Below are 20,263 nucleotides of genomic sequence, written 5' to 3'. Positions count from 1 at the left end.
GATTATTCCATGCCAAAGGAAATGTCTCCATTATCTTAGTGGAAAGAATATAATTTTTATATTTTGATGATGCCTTATGAAAATATAGGTTATCATGAAAAAGTAAGATCTATACTAATAAAAGGGTAATATGCAATTAGACTGGACATCTTCCGGATGACCTTCCAGACGTCCTTCTGGACAAAGCCATGGTGGCAGGGCCGAGGCAGAGGTCGTTAGAGGCAATCAGGCCAGCAGGAGAAAGCAGTTAGGAGGATCAGGCCAGCAGGGGAGAGCAGTTAGGGGTGACCAGGCCAGCAGAGGAGGGCAGTTAGGGGCACCCAGGCCGGCAGGGGAGGGCAGTTAGGGGCGACCAGGCCAGCAGGGGAGGACAGTTAGGGGTGACCAGGCTGGCAGGGGAGAGCAGTTAGAGGCACCCCGGCCAGCAGGGGAGGGCAGTTAGGGGTGACCAGGCTGGCAGGGGAGGGCAGTTAGGGGCACCCAAGCTGGCAGGGGAGGGCAGTTAGGGGTGATCAGGCCGGCAGAGGAGCAGTTAGGAGCGATCAGGCAGGCAGGCAGAGTGGTTAAGGGCTATCAGGCAGGTAAGCAGTTAGGAGCCAGCGGTTCCGAATTGCGAGAGGGTGTCCGGCTGCTGGTTTATTGGGCCTAAACCAGCAGTCGGACATCCCCCAAAGGGTCCCAGATTGGAGAGGATGCAGGCCAGGCTGAGGGACAACCCCCCCATGCACAAATTTCGTGCACCGGGCCTCTAGTATCATAATAAACATTAATGTTACTTCTTATAAGTACCGCACGCTAACAGATTGCGCCACTGGAGCTCCTAATGTTACTTCTTAAAGTTCCAACCATGGATGTAACAAACTAAAGTTTATAATTTATAGTTCAGACATCTGGGTCTAAAATGATAGCTAAAATGTCAACTTAAAAATTAACTGCTTAGAATTCAAAATACTGAGAATTTTCATTGCTTTCTGTTCTTTTCCATGAATATAATAAAGACATAATTCATCTCACTCATTTTGAAAGATGTCAAAAACATATGCCTCTCAAATGCAGAAGCATTAAAAACTGAGTACAATAAAAACGTGTTCAATTAAGTACTCAATATAAATATCTTAATAAAATTAATAGACAATATGACTAGTCCCTATAATCAATCCTGACTTTGTATTTTACAATTTAAACTCCTTGAGTAGATACAGATTAATACCATTTATTACTTACACAATGCATATTAAAATTTATAAGCGTTACAGTAAATTTTTAGATTAAGGATTTAATGTTCTTTAAATAATACTTAATGGTATAATTATAAATAATTACTTTTAGAAATGTAATAACTAAAGCCTATGTACAAAATTTTTTATAATATATTACAGAAATATGTTTTAAAGAGAAATACAATAATATATAAGCATTAATTCACAATAATGTCTACCACAAAGCTTATTTCTGCCTTGAAGTAGGCAATTATAAAAGACATATTTTATACTTAATCTCAAGTGGGTAATATGAGAGCAAGTTTCAAAAATATTAGCAAAGGGTAATTCTTAGGCAATTCAACACCCTCTTGCCGCAAAAAAGAACAAGAGGAGAGAAGTGTAGGAGCCAGAACCTGAAGCTCTGTAGATACCAGCATAGGATCAAGTACTACATACACTCTAGAGAGACTTGAATGAGTATTTACTTTCCAAAAGTACAAGCCTAAAGGTAAGAAATCTTATGTGGGCTCCAAAATAAAAAATATATCCTTTAGCACAATTTTTAGGGTATTAAAGATTTTAATTTAAAAAAAAAAATAGTCTACTATACCTCAGGACTTTTTCGGTTCTGCAAAATTTGTTTGTCAGTTTCCTTGTTAGCAAAGTATCTAGTGCAGCCTCGGTTTAAATACTATAACAAAGAAATGTAAAATATAATTAACAAATATGATCCTCAGGAAAATAGTTCAGGAGACAACACAACTTATCAAGTAGTGGTAACCATAAAGAATCTCTAAACCTAACCTCTCAAGGAAAATCAGTACTTCTATATAAGCATTTTACTCCTACTAATCAAACCAGGGATGTTGAAAATCCCAATTCCTCACAGTACATTACATTTTATGATTAACATGAAAATCAATACCATAAAGCTTTTCTATATTTAAAGGGCAGCAATTTAAAATATTCACAGTGTCAAATATCTTCATACCTACTACAGATAATAATGAAAATCACCTTACTAAATGTGTAAAAGAGTCTCAAATAATTTAAGACCCACACAGTGTGGTTAAATATTTCAAGTAAATAATTAACAAATATTATCTTTGAATTTCTTAATTTTTTATTTTTAGAACCAGTTCTTTAAAACATGCCTTTCATATTTACTGACAGTTAACACTGACTACACATAAATTACAATACTTGCTATAATAACCTTCATATTCAAATAACAGTTTCAGCTTTTATCTCAAGGATTTTCTTTGTTGCCCAGAAGCCTTTTAAAGGCTATATGCTTTCAAAACATAAAACAAGGGAAGTAGTTGGAAGAAAATAATATTATATTGGTCTCAAAGAGAATCTATTACCCACCTTTAAGGGAGTGGGGGTAGGGGCAGGAAGGAAGTGCACAAGGAACAAGATGGCAAATTTTTAAAAAACATCTCAGTGCCTCTTAAATCAGGTCACTATGATTCCATGCATCATGGCATGTATTCCAAGATTTAAAATACCATATTATATAGATACCAAGGGGGAAAATTATAGTAAATTTTTAAATAAATTAATATTTTAGATGATCAATGCCTCCATCTATCTTTCCCCCTCCATTATAATGAAATATTAAAAGTGGTAAAAAACAGAAAATGTTGGTCCTAAGTTTTTCTTTCTACTGTAGAAACTTCGGGGAGAAAATAAAAGAGAAGGGAGGGAGAATAATACTGGTAAGTATTTTCAATGAACTATTTCAAAAAAAGAGCTCTAATATTTAGTAAGATAACAGTAGCTTAAACATACAGAGCCCAAACAAATGTTTTCTTTGGTAGCAAGAGTTTATCCCCCCACCCTAATTGTTTTTATCAATTACTTGGCTATTGGACAGATGAACTTAATATTACAACCTAGGAAATATACTTGTGTCTTGCAAGTTTTCTGTAAATAGAAAGTTGTAACTATTCTTGCAATCTATCCGCATTCAATCAAAGCTTTATATATGCTTAAGGATCTTTGCATGACTATAAAATATGCTTCCACAAAACATATACAAAAATTTTAGCAAATTTTGAATAATGTAAGAATTTAAACCTTTATTTTACAAAATACGTGTATTTTATGGAAGTGTTCACCCTATTGTAGGGTTCTCCTTTATCTTTACCACCTTATCTATAATTGCTGAAAACTAGAGAAAAACCTGATGAAATTATCAACACACTTCCAAACCCTTACAGGTATAATTATTTGGGGGGAGGAATAGAGAGGTGCATGTATGCATGTATGAGAGGAATATCCAAGAGAGCAGATGTATTTGGGTGAAAGGCAATGCTGTTCCTCTAGTCTCCTAACACCAAAGGACTCGCTTGTGAAAGAGGAAATCATGCCTTCCAAGTAACGCTACAGAGGCAGGAGACTCTCTGACCTGGGAAAGAATTTCAGTAGCTGCCCTCTTAGGATGCCTACCACTGTGCCAGGAAAATCGGTACATTCTGGGGCACGCGAAAACTATGTATGCTCTTATGCTAATTGAAATAAGCCAGGCAGAGAAAGATAAATATCACTTGATCTCACTCATTTGTGGAATATAATGAACAACATAAACTGATGAACAAAAATAGATCCCTCAAGGAAGGTAGGGGATGGTGGGGGTAAGGGGGAGAGATCAACCAAAGGACTTATATGCATGCATATAAGCCCTATCAATGGACATAGACAACAGGGGGGTGGGGGCATGAATGGGAGGTGGGGTGTAATGGGGGAATAAGGACACATATGTAATACCTTAATCAATAAAGAAATTTAAATAAATAAATAAAAAACTATGTATGCTCTAAGCCTCCAAGCAGAAATGCTAGATTAAGACAAGAGTAGTCACATCACTTTATCATTAACTCATTGACAGAGCCACTTCATGATTTTTACATTTCATATGATTCACAGTAATTTATATTCCTTTTCTAAAAATCATTGTATAGATATGCCTCTTCTACTTTCATGAAGATAATGTGGTCAACTTATTGCAAATTCCTATTCATTTGGTGAGTTCTAGAGAAGGTTGAACATTTTAAAGGCATACAAATAGATGTAGTTACAAAGCACTTGGAAACAATTAAGTTTTAAATTTTCCAAGTACACATTAAAAGAAACTAATTGAATAAAGAGAAGCTATGATAAATACACATGCACACACACATACACAGAGAGAGAATAAATATATATATATGGCATGATTTTCAAATGGAGGATTCCTGTCCAAAGAGGACTATCAAAATTACCTGGAAATTTTTATACATACTACATTTCTAACCCCCATCCTAAGAATCACATATCTCTCTCACAAGGACACTATTTTCTTCTTCTTGTTGTTTTTTTAAAGAATTCTTTATTGTTGAAAGTATTACATATGTCCCCATTTGACCCTCTCCAGCCCACCCCTGCGCCACCCCACCCCCAGGCCTTCACCACCCTATTGTCTGTGACCATGGGTTATGCATATATGCATACAAGGTCTTTGATTGGTTACCTCCCATCCACCCACCCTCCCCCACCTTTCCTCTGAGATTCCGCACTCTGTTCCATGCTTCCATGTCTCTGGATCAGTTTATTTTGTTACTTAGATCCCACATATGAGTGAGATCATGTGATATTTACATTTTTCTGACTGACTTATTTCACTTAGCATGATACTCTCCAGGTATAGGGACACTATTTTCTAGCTGAAAATTTGTAAATTATGCTAGCCATCCCTAGTCACCACTTCCTGAAACTCAACTGGCTTGTGATTCCTGGCACTCGTGATTTTCCCTGTACTTTTCTCACAACTCCGCTTGAGCTTCCTTTCTTGGGCAGCTCTTTATCTGCTCATCCTCCGCTTTTCTACATTAAACCATCTCTCTGGACAATCTCATCTAGTCACTGTCATGGTTCTAACTTCAACCAGAGTACCATCTCCCAAACCTGTCACTCCAGCACTGACACTGTTCAGATCATCCATAGGTTCCAAATTGAACTCATCCTATATGCTAAATCTTTCATCTGGCCCCCATATGGTATTTATATCCACTCAGTTTTCCTAATCAAATTTTGGGAAATTATTCCAGACTCTTTCTTCTCCCTACCATAACCAGTCTCCAAGTCCTACCAATATTACCTCATAATATTTTGTACATCTACTACTCTGTAACCCTTCCATCCATAAAACAAATTCAGACACCAAGTAATTCTTACTTCAACCTGTAGCCATAGATTCCCAAACAATTTATCCTTGGCTGTTATTTCAATCCATCTAATCCTCTATTCCCTTAAAGCCATCTCCATATTAAAGCCAGTGGAAAGTATAAATCTGACATCCCATTTTCTACTTAAAGCCCTTAAATAGCTCCTTATTAACTACAGAAGTTCAAACTCTCAAGCATCACCTCCTACCATTTCTTGCCTTTCTCTATTCATCTTTTTGCATCTACCAGGAATAACCTTTGCATCTTTCCTTCTGTAGTCAACACTTGAAAATCCTGCAGGATTCAGTTGTTCCAGTAAGCTTTTCCTAAATCCCCAGCATCCTATGCATCTCTATTTATCATTTCAACACATCAGTCAGTGTGTGTGTGTGTGTGTGTGTGTGTGTGTGTGTGTGTGTGTCCAGACCCTAGGTTGCTTAGAAGCAGGAACTGTTTCATTTATCTTTATAACCTTGGCACAATGTCTGGCACCCACTGGGCAAGCAAAAATATTTGTTGTTGAACCGAATTAAGGAAGATAATCATGAGTCCTTTATTAATATTAATTCAGTGGTCAATTATTTTTTTTACAAAAAGTCAAAGGTAACTTTAAAGCCAACATTACAGAACTAGTACAAATTTCTTATTGAGCTTACATTGATAAGGTTATTAACATCTACCCTTTTACCTATCCATTTATAATTCCTCATAAGGTGTTACATTATAAAGGCAACAGTAAGTCTCAATAGATATCTACTTAGTACAGAAATTATGTCATGTTACATAAAGCTATCAAAATTTAATGTAAGTTACACAAAACTATCAAAATCCACTAAAATAAGTTTTATAGTCAAAGACAATTCAATTTGCAAGTCTTGCATGAAATTTTTTCATCCAACTTACCCGAAAATTATCTGGGGAGCTCAAATGAAGTTTTTCCCTAATATCTTCAGAAGCACCTGCACACAACCTATAAAAGATATGATAATTCCTCTCTTCTTTGCCTTGAACACAGATCCTAGATTTCTCTAGAAGATAATGGGAAACAAATCCTCCAACAACTGAACTCTAAAAAACAAAACAGAGAGAAAACACATTTTTGCATGTCAAGTCTTAAAGTATAACCGATAAATGTTAAAGTATTTATCTTTGCTAATAAACATCTGTCTATCAAAAAGGTTGTAATGTTTATCAAATAAAGGGGGGAAACAGATAACTAAATGTAAGCTTCAAGTGTTTATAGAGGTCATAGTGTGAACATATATATTATCTCATCTATTTAAAGTAATAGAGAAACACTTAAACAAATTTACAAGTTCAAGTACAGTACCAATTCTATTAAGACCCTTGTATTTTTTCAAAAACACTCCCCAAACATATCATCCCCAAACTCACTCTCACCTTTTCATTGAAATGTATTTCTACAAATTTTCCAAATCGACTGCTATTATTGTTGCGAACAGTCTTTGCATTTCCAAAGGCTTCCAAGAGTGGGTTAGCTGTTAAAATAGAAATGAAAACATTCCATCAAAAAATTAGCATAAAGGAAATTTACAAAATGATATATCTAAAAATGTTCTCAAAAATATTACATGAAAATTCACATGTAATGCCAATTCCTACAAATATTTACTGACTATTCTCTATTCAGGCCTTATTAATGTGTAAGAGATGGGGAAATTACTCAAAATATATTTAAAAATAAATATGCTATGGGAAAGACTGAATTTTTTAAAAGTCACTATGTTACAAAATTTATAACTCAAGTTTTTCAATTATTCCCTAAAAATGTTAAGATTTTCACAAGTATATCAGTCCTACTAGAGTAGTGATAATAATATCAAAAATAGCAAACCTCTTATGACAAAATACAGGCAACAAATTATTAGTTGACTTACTTGTCTAAAATATTTTATCTATAATAATAAAAGGGTAATATGCTAATTAGACCGGATGTCTTCCGGACGTCATTCCGGACGTCCTTCCTGACGAAGCTGGGGCTGGAGGGAAACCAGCCCAGGTCCCGGGTGCCTACTGGTGGCCAGAGGAGGGAAGCAACCTGGGTCCCGGGTGCTGGAGGGAAGCCAGTGCCGGCAGCTGGTGGAAGGAAGGCCGACTCTTGCACGGATTTAAGTGCATCAGGCCTCTAGTATATTAATAAAACCTCCAGATTTAACATTTTTACATGCACATCCAACAAAACTAATGAACTAGTTTATAGAATTACATACACAAGGTTCTCAGAACAATAGTTTGTAAATCTCAATAAATAAATGTAAAATTTGTTTTTATTTTATAGACATATCACATCTTTAAGGTTACCAGAGTCTATTCTTATACTCACAAGTGTCAACTGTAAGCATACCAGACTAGTGTCAATTTTAGTCACATATTCTCCCTCAACCACCTCATAAATTGCTTCACAATGTCTATCACTAGAGTATTTCTTATGAAACTTTTAAAGTCCATTTCTCTTATTCTATACACAGTAGAAAGCTTAACTAGTCTCTAAAACCCTTTTAAAGATCACTCCCCAGTTTTTTCACTTGGAAAAATAAGCAAGAAAATATGTAAAACTAAAAGCAATGTTAGCATATATACCTCACCTTTCAGGTGGGCAAAAAACGAATGCCCAACATGGTCAACTGACTTGTGGAAGGCCACAGGCTACAGGCAAAAAAGGGACTTAATTACAGGTCTCCCCAACTCCTTTACGGACTCCATCACCAGTTTTTACTGAAAGATTTAATATAGTAATAAAATATCCAAAAGTAGGATAAGGGCCTCTCCATCAGAAAATTGTATTAATGCTATTAATGATATACTCATTCCAAACTTCAATTAAAATGACATCAAAAGATTTCCGTGTCATGCCAGTTAATATGCGCTCTCCTCTAGTAAAGGGCTGTAGAAATATTTGGAATAATACTTTCCAACTTTTCTCAACTCTAGAGCACTACATGTTATACAATACATCATGGATGAAACCAGCCTTGTGCTCAATTCTCAAGCAAGTGTGCAACTCGAGTAAACAAATCAGAATACTAATTAGTAGTTCATTGAATTAACCCATAACTTGTTTTGTATTTATTTATTTAATTTTAAAGGGTAATTCCCTCACTAAAGTAGGTACTTTATAGTGAATATAGCATTACTTATGAGATCTTCATACTTGTTGTGTCACAATAACACAGTGAGAATTGTAAGTAAAAGTAAAAAAAAATTTAGATCAAGAAACGTGAACCAATTTACAGAGCCTTGCCGCCTTCTAATTGTACTCTTCTGTTAAAATGATTTTCCCCAAAAGCACCTCAATTCCAAATAACCTTCTTGCTCTCTCCTATGTTACAAAAAAACAAACAAAACCAAAACACAAAAACAAAGTAAAAACAGGAGGCTACAGAGCTTCCTGTATTTCCTTCATTCACCCAAAAGATGTTTCCTGTATTTCTTTCATTCATCCACTGCTATTTTTGAATCATTGATATGCTATGTATCAGGCACTACACCAGAGGTTTGGAATATATAAATATTCCCGCCATCTTAGCATTTACATTGGTGGAGGGGAAGGAGTGACAACAGGTATTAAGTAAATGAGAACATGGTATCTGAGTAAAGATTTGTTGAAGGGAGAATCTTGGGTCTCTGGGAGAATATTCCAGACCACTTAGAGAGGATTCTCTCGTACATATCTAACAACATAAAATAATAATTTTTAAAATTAACAATACCTTCGACAATTCTGTCATCAATATCTTGACCTGTTCCATAGGATTCAGTAAGATATCTGTTTAAAATATGATATAAAAATTTAGATGACTATAAATTATAATTTTAACATTACTATTCTAATATTGTTTAATATATGTAAAATTTAAACCTGGATCTTCGTTGTAATTGGTTATCTAAAATCACAAATTTATATTTAAATGCAACTATTTTGTTACAGCTCTTTAAACATTTAAATCTGTCTGGATTGCCTTAACATCTAAATCAACATTATTTTTTAAAAACTGTTTAGGGGAATATTCTGACTTTAACCATTTGGTTTTAAATATGCCATACATTTCACATAGGAATATTCATTTCTGCATTTGTTTACAAAATCTTTAGTAATAGCCTATTAATTCAATCTCTCTGGCTAGATAAAATACAGTAATCTGCCACTGAACAACTAGGATATTACCACTCTTCATGTTGTTACAGTGCAAGATAAAACATGACAGAACAACTACTTGCCTGGCACATTTCAAAACAGAGTAACCTCTGACTTATAAGTTTACACCATAATTTTACAGTTTCTTACTTGTTCATTTTCAAAGGTGTATATTAAACTCAGACTTACTATATGACTATTACATACAAGAGAAAAAGAAACTGAACCACTTAGAATTCCAAGAGTATTAGGAAGCATTCATTTAATATAACAGGCAATAACAAGCTCAAATTGGTTTCATATAAACAACTCTAAATAACAAATACATTTGCATTAAGAAACAGCAAAATCTGAAAAAGGGATCTACCACACAGCAATCGACTAAGAACTATAATACATGAGAACAACCCTGGTGAGAATTTAGAATGCATTCCCTGGTCCTAGCAGTAGCTTTAACACCAGACTTAACATCCCTGAGTATGTAAATTGAAAGAATTAAACTATAATGAGTACTACTGTTCGTTCTGTATTTAAAATGCTATGATTTTAAACAAAGTGTAGAGTTTAATTTGACGGCAGCACAGGGGATACACTGAGAGGAAGGTTGTGGAGAAGTAGAAATAAGGCCAGTCATCATAAGCTAATGTAAAAAAAAAGGGTTTCAACTATACTAATTGCAGGGGAAGATTGAGAACAGAATGTAAAGGTTGGGTTTTGAAGGAATATTCGTAGATTTCCCTTTGCCTAACCAGCACTGGTCTTCTCCAGTATCCTCAAAAGAATAACGTCAGAAATAGTTTTCAATCTACAGAGCTTAGCTTCCACATAAGGTGTCTGCTTGAAATAGCGTCATTTACAATAACATGGATGGACCTTGAGAACATTATGCAAAGTGCAATAAGTCAAACAGAAAAAGCTAAGAACTATATGATTTAATTCATATGCAGAATATAAAACTGAAACTTACGAACACAAACAGCAGTGTGGTGGTTGCCAGAGGGAAGGGGTGAGGGAAGAAATGGGTCCTAATATGAGGTGACAGGAGAAGATTTGACTTTGGGTGGTGGGCACATGGTCCTATATACAGATTTTGTAAATAAATACTCCACACATGTAACCTATATGTTCATGTTGACTAATGTCACCCCAATAAAATTAAAAACACAATAATCATAACATATAATAAAAGGGATACAGCCCACTATTTTAAACTAGGTCATAAAACATGCAGAGAAATTCAAAATCAACCTGTTCAAACCAATCTCAAAGAGATATTTGTATCTCTTTGTTCATAACATATTCATCGCAGCACTATTCACAGTAGCCAAGAAATGGAAGCAATCCAAGAGTACAAAGATAAATGACTGGGTAAACAAAATGTAATATATACATACAATGGAATATTATCCAGCCTTACTGAGGAAGGAAATTCTGACATATGCTACAACATAAATGAACCTTGAGGACATTACATTAAGTGGAAAAAGCCAGTCACAGAAAGACAAACACAGTATGATTTACCTATATGAGAGGTATCTAGAGTAGTCAAAAATCACAGAAGCAGAAAATATTAGGGTGGTTACCAAGGGCTGAGCTAGAGGAAAATGGGGAATTGTGTAATGGATACAGAGTTTCAGTGTTGCAAGATGAAAAGTTCTGGAAAGTGACTGAAAAACAATGTGAATATATTGAATATTACTGAACTGTACACTTAGAAATGGTTGAGATGGTAAATTTTGCTATACATTTTTATCACAATAAAAAAATCAACCTGTTCAAATTTTATTCTACGTTAGTTCAATATTTCTCACCTTAGAACAAATTTTGTATTTTCCGTTTTGCCAGCTCCAGATTCTCCAGATACAATGATAGACTGACTCATCTTGAGCACCTTCATGTCTCGAAAAGCCTTATCAGCTGGAGTCAAAATAACACATTAATGATGAACAGTTCATCAAATACAGATTTATTAGATGACAGAAAATTCATTTACTACCAAAGAGAAATTGCTCCTAAAGAAATTATAAATGTATGCTTATAATTAAATAAAAGCATTCAGCCCTAGCTGGTTTGGCTCAGTGGATAGAGCGTCAGCCTGTGGACTAAAGGGTCCCAGGTTTGATTCTGGTCAAGGGCACATGCCCGGGTTGTGGGCTCAATCCCCAGTGGGGGGCATGCAGGAGGCAGCCAATCAATGATTCTCTCTCCTCATTGATGTTTCTCTCTCTCGCCCTCTTCCTTCCTCTCTGAAATAAATAAAAATATTTTTTTAAAAGCATTCAAAAGTATTCAAAATATCTCTAAAGTATTTACTTTAAATGGTCTGGCAGCTTATGATTCTGACAGCTAAGTAATGTGGAAGCCAAATAAACAACTCTTATGTTTGTACTAGAATGTCTCCATATTATGAGCTGTGGCTCAGTTCTTCCCAGTATCAGAGAAGACCTGCAGAGATTAAAAATTCTCACTATGAATAACTAATGAAGTCCTCAGAGAAAAATAAGACGTTAATGAGCTATCAATTATGAGCTCTGGAAAAAAAATCTGGCAACGAAAAATTCTTCTGGAGAAAAAAATACATAATTGCAAAATAAATCTGTGTTTTTTCTGTAATATTATTACTCAATTTAAACATCTTGTAAAATTTATCAGCATTTCAAAAATAGGCAGAATTAACTGCTTTAATTTGTTCACATTTGCAACTGTTTATATATATAATTTTTAACTATCTTCATTATACTCCAACTATTTATACTATAAAGTATCTCAAATTGTAAGACTAGACATATATAAGTTGAGCATGATTTAATTCTGTTAAAATGGTCTCAAATTAAAATATTGCTATCCTTACCAATGAAGCAGGCTTTACTAGTAACTTTTACTCTAAGGACCAAATGCAAACTACATCCAAGAGTATACCCATCCTTTTGACCAATTTTTCAGCAATCTGCTCCACCCACTTTTGTGGAGTCCTTGTAAATACATTCTTTAACAGTAAACAACTAAAAATAAAAGCCAGGTTATTTACATTTTAAACATGTAACTTCTCTCCAGCAAGGAACTTGCTCACATTCAGGTTCTAAGGATTTTGCACCATTTTGGTAGCTGACAGAAAACATACCAATGCCCATTAAAGCATCTTAGAATCAAAGTCAATCTGCCATTGCACTGGACTTGGCTGACATATTCCGTCTCCTAATCGTACACAGCACACAAGTCAGCCAAATCTGGAAGTTCATGAGGCCTAGTTATGCCAAAATACAGGCATGAAGTGCAAGCCCAAAGAGAAACAGCTGCACTAAGAATCAGAACCAAAATATATCATCAGTTAAGTAACTGCTCGTTATGTCTGGATCCAAAGGGTTAGCTAACATCTCTGTACTTGCAGCTACCAACTATGGGTCAAATAACTCCATCTCTCCGTTCCTTAGAACTGGAGCGCTTTAAGATGAAAAAACGCCTGAGAAAGGCAAAGACAGATACTGCTGTCTTCCCATACAGATTCCCCAGAGATATGAAGCATACACCATTTTTAGTCCTTTCAACTTTAAAAAACGCTGATGTCAAGTGAGGCCTGGCAGACATCTGCTCTTACAGCTCAGGTCCAGCCCAAGCAACATGCTCACAAGTGATGTCCTGGGGAAGAGCAGAAGGCCTAGGCCTCCAAGCTGTAAAGGAGGACACTTGTAACCTGAAACTGAAGTGTTGAGGAGTCACAAAGGTTGCAGTGAACCCCTGAGGTCAGCTTTTATTATGTCCTACTTTTAAAGGCTGGACACACTTAAAGAGGACACCGGCACTTAACAAAGATAATGATATAAACTGCCCCATGGTTTGGTTATGAAGTATTCTTCCCCACCCTGTGTAAACTGCGTGCTCCTAACAATGGTGATATATTCAAAATGCATACAGGCGCTCCAAAATACATATTAAATTCATGATATCTTCTGTTAATCCATTAAAAAACTGTGTACATTTATACAATGTAAGAAAAAATAAAAACTAAGATGCACTGAAATTACTTACCAATTGCAAAGACATGAGGTGGCATTGTCCCAAGAGATTTTCCTTGATAAGACTTTATTGTTTCTGAAGAATATATTTTAGGTATGTCAAAGTAGGGGTTCACTGCAATCAGAATGTTGGCGACATATGTCTAAATAGGAAAAGCATAAATACAGAATTTTCCAATTACTATTTTCATTTAAAACTAAACAAGGCTCATAGGGGAGAAAATACAGCAAATAAGTACCCTCAATTCGCTATACTCCCAAATCTGCATTTCTACCCCTACACATTCCCTGATCTCTACAGGACCCATATTTCTCTAATGCTCAATACTAGTAAATGTATCTTCTCATCTCAAACTCAGCACATCCAAAATCAAGATTATTTCTCTTGACTTCCTTTTGCCTCAAAGAAAACAGTCTCCTCCCATGTGCTCTCCAGGTTGATGGTATCACTACCAAGTCATCACAGACAGAGAGCTGAGTCTCTAAGCCTCAGGCTCAGCCTTCTTCTGTTGACTCTTCTTATGAAATCTACTCTCCCAGTTCGATTCCTACAGCCCGAGTTTTGGTCATTAATATTCCTCACCCGGACTATTTTATTCACCCTATTACTGAAGAGTTTAATACAGCTCGTAGGATCCTCTAGGCCTATTCCCATCACTGAATGACAAGAATTGATTTAGCTCTGTGGTGATCACTTGGTCCCAGATTTTGCAAAACAACATATGCTAACCATTACCTAAAATATTGCCGGGCTAAATATTTAATGAACAATTTAAGCTTGCTTTTGAATTTGGAACATAACTGTGGCTTTAAAAGGCCAAAAAAATGCACCAATAGGATTTATAAAATCCCCTGCGGGCAGAAAGAGACTTGTGGTTTGACAATTAGTTGTGGTTTACTGGTCAAACTGGGACAGGCAGAACCATATTTTTCTCTTCTCGACGTCTAGTTGTGGAAGGGAAATGATGCGGAAACCCTGAACTCTCAGACTACTAATCTCAAATTCAGTGACTGTTCCCAAAAATGTTTCCTGGAGCGGGGTAAAAAATAAGAAATTCCAGATAATTGTATTTCTATGGAAGACAAAAGGAAAATAACAGAGATTTTAGTAACCAATGCAAATGTTAAAGTGAGTTAGCTATTGTTATATTCAAGTCTAAGAGAGAATAGTGATACTTCTGGTTGATGAGAAATATAAAAATATCAAATTTAAGCTCTTATTCCAAACTGCTTCTTTCTCTTACATATATTATAGTGTAATAACTATATTTATATGTTGCTAATTTTTAATGGCTTTATAACTAAAAGGCATAATTGGCTAGGAAAAAACATACCACTCTTGGCTTTGGTTAACTTTGGAAATACTGGTTCTCTAAACAAGAGCTGATGAAGCCAAAAGCCACTACCTAACAGAGGTCATTTGCCCACCTGCATACATATCTTATGAACAGAGGGTCAAAAAGCTAGGAATAAACCTAAAATTCTCCAGAGGGATATAAACATTATAAATGAGAAATAAAAACTTAAATTTCACAAACAGATAATTTTTTTATCAACCATGCAATCCAGCAAAAATCTGTAAGCCAACTAAACTCAATGTGCAAAAAAAGAGAACTAATTTTTAAATACAATTAATGCTGCATGTAAACCTTCAGTTATTAATAGTCATGTATAGTATCACTGCAACACAGAAAGCATTAAAAGACCAATCAGAATCCTATGGGTATTAAGCTGTAGTATAGACATCCCAAATAAAAACAAAATATCTCAATTTTTAAGAAGTATGATGATTCTGTAAAGCTATAAAAGTTTCCTAACTTTAAGAGACATCAATCAAAATTTGTTTAAATATGTAAGATTGGTCTACCACCACCAAATAATATAAGACACACAAAAAATAGTGGCCAATTCTATCTGAAAGATGATGTTTCCTGGTTATATTCAGTCAACTTTTGTTAAACTGCTTTAACAAATTTTAAAAGTTTGTATTATTTTGATACTTAAAACAGCATTTAGCACACATCAGGTGCTCAACAGCAGTCTGCTGACTGAGTGACTTTTGCTCCTAAATATATTTCTCCTCAAGAATAGCCATATATCAATCTAAGTATACCCTTTATTTAGTTGATATTGAAAAAAATAAAGGAGGAGAGTGAAGGCTTAAAACTGTGCTATGTAGAACTGAAAGATGGCAAATAAACTCCTTTGGGAAAGACTAGGTTATTTCTATTTCCCAGCTGTCACTACTTGGACAGATGGCAAAGACTAAAGGTAATTTAGTCAGAATTAAGTAAGTACAATTAGGCAAATTGATAGTGTTATAAAAGATTAAGACTGTCATTTGATCTAGGAGGAGTCAAAGAAGCCATGTGTGTTCTTCGTTCAAAAATAATGAAGAGTCCCATCTTTATAACAGGAGAACTACAGTAGGTAATTTATCTCCAGCCAACAAAGGAATCCACAACTAGGTCATATTAGAATAAAACCTTTAATGTGCACAATGAGTAATTATAATTAAAACATACTAGTTCATTATCAATATGAATAATTTGGTGCAAATCTATTTACATTAAAAGCATTCTCTTTCATTTCTTAATATTCTAGATTTTTAAGGTAGGTATCTATTTAGGATTTAATGGTATACTACAACTTTTTAGGCTGTGTGGGCAGCATTTCAGTGTTCTTGATTATTTCCTCAGGTACTGCCTTTAGTGTAATTTACATTTTTTGTCATCCAAGCTTTTCATTTCAATATACATTTTTTATAGGATGCCTTGAATTCTTTGCAGAACAATGTGAAAAGTGAATTAATTAAACAAATCTAGCCTGACCAGCGTGGCTCAGTGCTTGAGTGTCAATCTATGAACCAGGAGGTAGCAGTTCAATTCCCAGTCAGGGCACATGCCTGGGTCGCGGGCTAGATCCCCAGTGTGGAGCGTGCAGGAGGCAGCCGATCAATGATTCTCTCATCACTGATGCTTGCTTCTCTCTCTCTCTCTCTCTCTCTCTCTCTCTCTCTCTCTCTCTCTCTCTCTCTCTCTCTGTCTCCCCTTCCTCTCTGAAATCAATAAAAATACTTTTAAAATTTTTAAACAGGCCCTAACCTGTTTGGCTCAGTGGATAGAGCGTCGGCCTGTGGACTGAAGGGTCCCAGGTTCAATTCCGGTCAAGGGCATGTACCTTGGTTGCGGGCACAACCACAGTAGGGAGTGTGCAGGAGGCAACTGATCAATGTTTCTCTCACCTATGTTTCTAACTCTCTATCCCTCTCCCTCTCCTTCTCCCTTCCTCTCTGTAAAAAATCAATAAAATATATTTTTTTAAAAATTTTTAAACAGATCTACAGATATATATCAAAAATAAGAAATCAAAACCCCAATTAGTGGTTTTTAAATAAAAATTAAACATTTTTAAATCTGAAAGATACTAGATGATGCTCTGAATTCATTATTTTATTCCACAAATATCGACCACATGCCTACTATGTACCATTCATGTTGTAAGCCCTGGAGTTAGAGCAGTAAATTAGAAAAGAATCCTTATCCTCATAGAACTCACTCTATTCAACAGGCTCAGATCAAATACGATTTCCTGTTAGAAAATTTCAAGCTTTACATCCTATGATGTAACATAATTATCCAACAAAAACTTAAATAATAGGTAAAATACTTACATAAATTCTGTCTTTACTGTATCGAACTTTGATATTGTGGAGAAGTGTAGCTTCATTTAAATACATTAGTGAACCTGAGACATAAAATGCATATATCATTAGATATTGGAAGAAAAAAATAAAGTAAAACAACACTATCTTAATCTAAATTACTTTGTTCCAAACTAAAATTCACCTGTTAGATTTAATTCCATCGTTTTCAAACCCTGGTATATGTAAACCCAAGAGGCCAATTTAAAATATATCCAGTTTAAAAATAAATAACTTAAAAAATAAAATAAAATAAAATAAAATATATCCAATTTAGCCCTGGCCAATGTAGCTCAGGGAGTTGCAGCATCATCCCGTATATCAAAAGGTTTCGGGTTCGATTCCGTCAGGGCATATACCTAGGTTTTGGGATTGATTCCCAGCAGAGGCACATATGGAAGGCAACCAACTGATATTTATCTCTCACTTAGATGTTTCTCTCTCTCTGTCTCTCCCCTTCCTCTCTCTAAAAATCAATAAAAATAAATCAATAAATAAACTATACCCAGTTTACATATGTGTTACAGTTATATTTATAAACAATAAATTTCCAACCAGCTGAGTATATCTAGTGAGTACCAGGTGAGTACACATTAATGAAGGCTGGTTAAAAAATGGTGCCCAATTCAAGTGGAAAGAAGGTAGGGCTTTAGATAGCACTGATATTAATACACTTGTGACACAACAAGGTGATGATACTAATTTAATCTGACACTGAGAATTTTACAGAAAAACACAAAAGATAAAATTTTAGAAGGGGAAGGGACCATTAGATCATTCAGCCAGGCCTCACAAGTGATAAGACGAAGAAAGACTCCTGAAGAAATTATACACTTGATCACTGAACAACTTGGGGTTAGGAATGCTAACTACGCTTGCAATTAAAAATCCAGATATAACTTACATCAGCTCTCTGCATATTTGAATTCCCAACCACAGACTGAAAATATGTATATGTCTTAACCCAGGATATGCAGCTAGTTAATAGCAGAATCAGGGTAGAAAGCTTGTTTTTCTGATGCTTGTTCTACTGATATGTCAGAATATACATAAATATGTACACACACACACTCACATGCACACACTCTGACATATTTTATTCGTCCAGCCTAATCTACTCAGCCAGCCCTCCAATCTCCGAGCTCCATTTCTACATTTCCACCACATGCTAGAGTAGACAAAACTACTCTTCTTCCCAACCATTTGGTTTCTATAATTAGCACCACCTGACTACAAACCTTAGTCAATACTTAGAATCTATTTTTTTTCTCCCTTCTTGCTCCAAACCAGTTTCCGATTCTTTATACCATGCAATAAAGTGTGAGGTAATACATTACCAGACTCATGGTAGGCACTCAAAATTAGCATAATCTAAATCTCAGATATGTCTCCTCTTTCTTTCCATTTCCACTGCCCCAGTTCCAGTTTAGGTCACATTACCTCTTTTGTAATCATAGCACCCACTTAATTGTCTACTGCCTCAGCCTCTCTCCTCCTTAATCCAGACTGCTCAGCACATTAACTAAACTGGTACCCTAATTAAATACTTCTCTTCATCAAAAAATATCAGTGGGTCTCGATCATCTACCAAAGTTCATATTCAAAACTGGTATTCAGGGCCCATGTTAAAGCTGCATATTCGGCTAACCTTTTCATATAATTTTCTACAGCTTGCTTTAATATGATCTTACAGACAGACTAAACTATTTATTAAATCCAAATATCACCCATGCATTGAACTCCACCTCTACATCTCAGGTGTCAAAAATCTACCTATTCATTAAGGTCAATGCAAAGATTGTCTCACAAATGGTATTTCCCCATTCTCACCAGCACCATCTTTAGAATTACTTGCTTCTTTGTACTTTCTTTATGGTGTTGACCACAGACTGCCAGTAATGCAATTGAAATGTTATATATCTGGTTTTGGCTACTAAACCAGATCTTTTGAGAGCAGGACTCTGCCTAATTCACTTGCTTCTTTGCTTGGTTCCTCATTGGAGTTGTATATATGCCTACAATGAATTATGCCTATCATACAACTCAACACCTAACCAATTCAGTCAAATAAGAGCTTCTTGCTATACCTATCTCAGACTGTCCATGCTTCTACACTCATACAGTGCAGACAATTCACTTACCAAAAACACATGGCTCACTGTTTTCTAATGCCATTTATGGCAGAATAAGACAGAGTAAAAAGTAGGTGGAGCCTCCTAACAGCTTTAATGGCAGCTTTCCTTTGAATTAAGAAAAGATATGGACCCAGTGATCCTACTTCTGGGAATATATCCTAAGAATCCCAAAACACCAATCAGAAAGAATATATGCACCCCTAAGTTCATACCAGCAATTTTTACAATAGCTAAGATCTGGAAACAGCCCAAGTGCCCATCAGTAGATGAGTGGATAAAAAAGCTGTGGTACATTTACCCAATGGAATACTACATGGCTGTAGAAAAAATAATAATAATTCTTACCTGTTGTGACAGCATGGGTGAACATGGAGATTATTATGCTAAGCAAAATAAGCCAGTCAGAGAAAGACAAATACTATATGATCTCACTAATATGTGGAATCTAATGAACAAAATAAAACCAGAGGCATGGATACAGGGAACAGACTAACAGAGGTCAGAGGGCAAGGGATTGGAAGGACTGGATAAAAGAAGGTAAAGAGGTTAGCCAAAGAACATTTATGCATAGCACATTTTTTTCTCAATCTCTTACACCTAATAATAACAGCTACCAGAGTTTAAAAATATGCCAACAACTTTAAATATAACATCCCCAGACATGCAACATACACATTATTACTCCCATTTTACAGATAAGAAGCTGAAAGAGGAGAGATGTGTTGCCCATAGGCAGAAAGCTTCCTACTAGCGAGTTGGAATCTGAACTCAGGCTCTCCCTGTGTCTGCAGCTCTACCATGACTCTACTCCACAATGCCATTCACATATGCGGATCTTACAGGCTC

General features: G+C 35.5%; 1 protein-coding gene across 4 annotated transcripts in view; it reads right to left on the bottom strand.

Moving 5' to 3' along the window:
* The window catches only part of MYO6 (myosin VI), a 155,356-nt gene that overhangs the window by 61,545 nt on the left and 73,548 nt on the right, over positions 1-20,263 (bottom strand). For 3 of the 4 annotated variants that reach the window (XM_054722566.1, XM_054722567.1, XM_054722568.1), the window contains exons 4-10: positions 17,253-17,326; positions 13,593-13,722; positions 11,378-11,483; positions 9,142-9,197; positions 6,812-6,909; positions 6,314-6,478; positions 1,813-1,893 (exon numbers count right to left, since the gene is read on the bottom strand). In XM_054722566.1, the coding sequence (XP_054578541.1) occupies positions 1,813-1,893; positions 6,314-6,478; positions 6,812-6,909; positions 9,142-9,197; positions 11,378-11,483; positions 13,593-13,722; positions 17,253-17,326 (710 nt within the window). Of the gene's footprint in view, positions 1-1,812; positions 1,894-6,313; positions 6,479-6,811; positions 6,910-9,141; positions 9,198-11,377; positions 11,484-13,592; positions 13,723-17,252; positions 17,327-20,263 lie in introns of those variants that run through there. The other variant, XM_054722569.1, reaches the window with a different exon arrangement.

Source organism: Eptesicus fuscus, chromosome 10, assembly GCF_027574615.1.
Source record: "Eptesicus fuscus isolate TK198812 chromosome 10, DD_ASM_mEF_20220401, whole genome shotgun sequence".
Classification (NCBI taxonomy): Eukaryota; Metazoa; Chordata; class Mammalia; order Chiroptera; family Vespertilionidae; genus Eptesicus; species Eptesicus fuscus.
The sequence above is the reverse complement of the archived record's forward strand: the minus strand, read 5'-3'. Positions and strand labels throughout refer to the sequence as shown.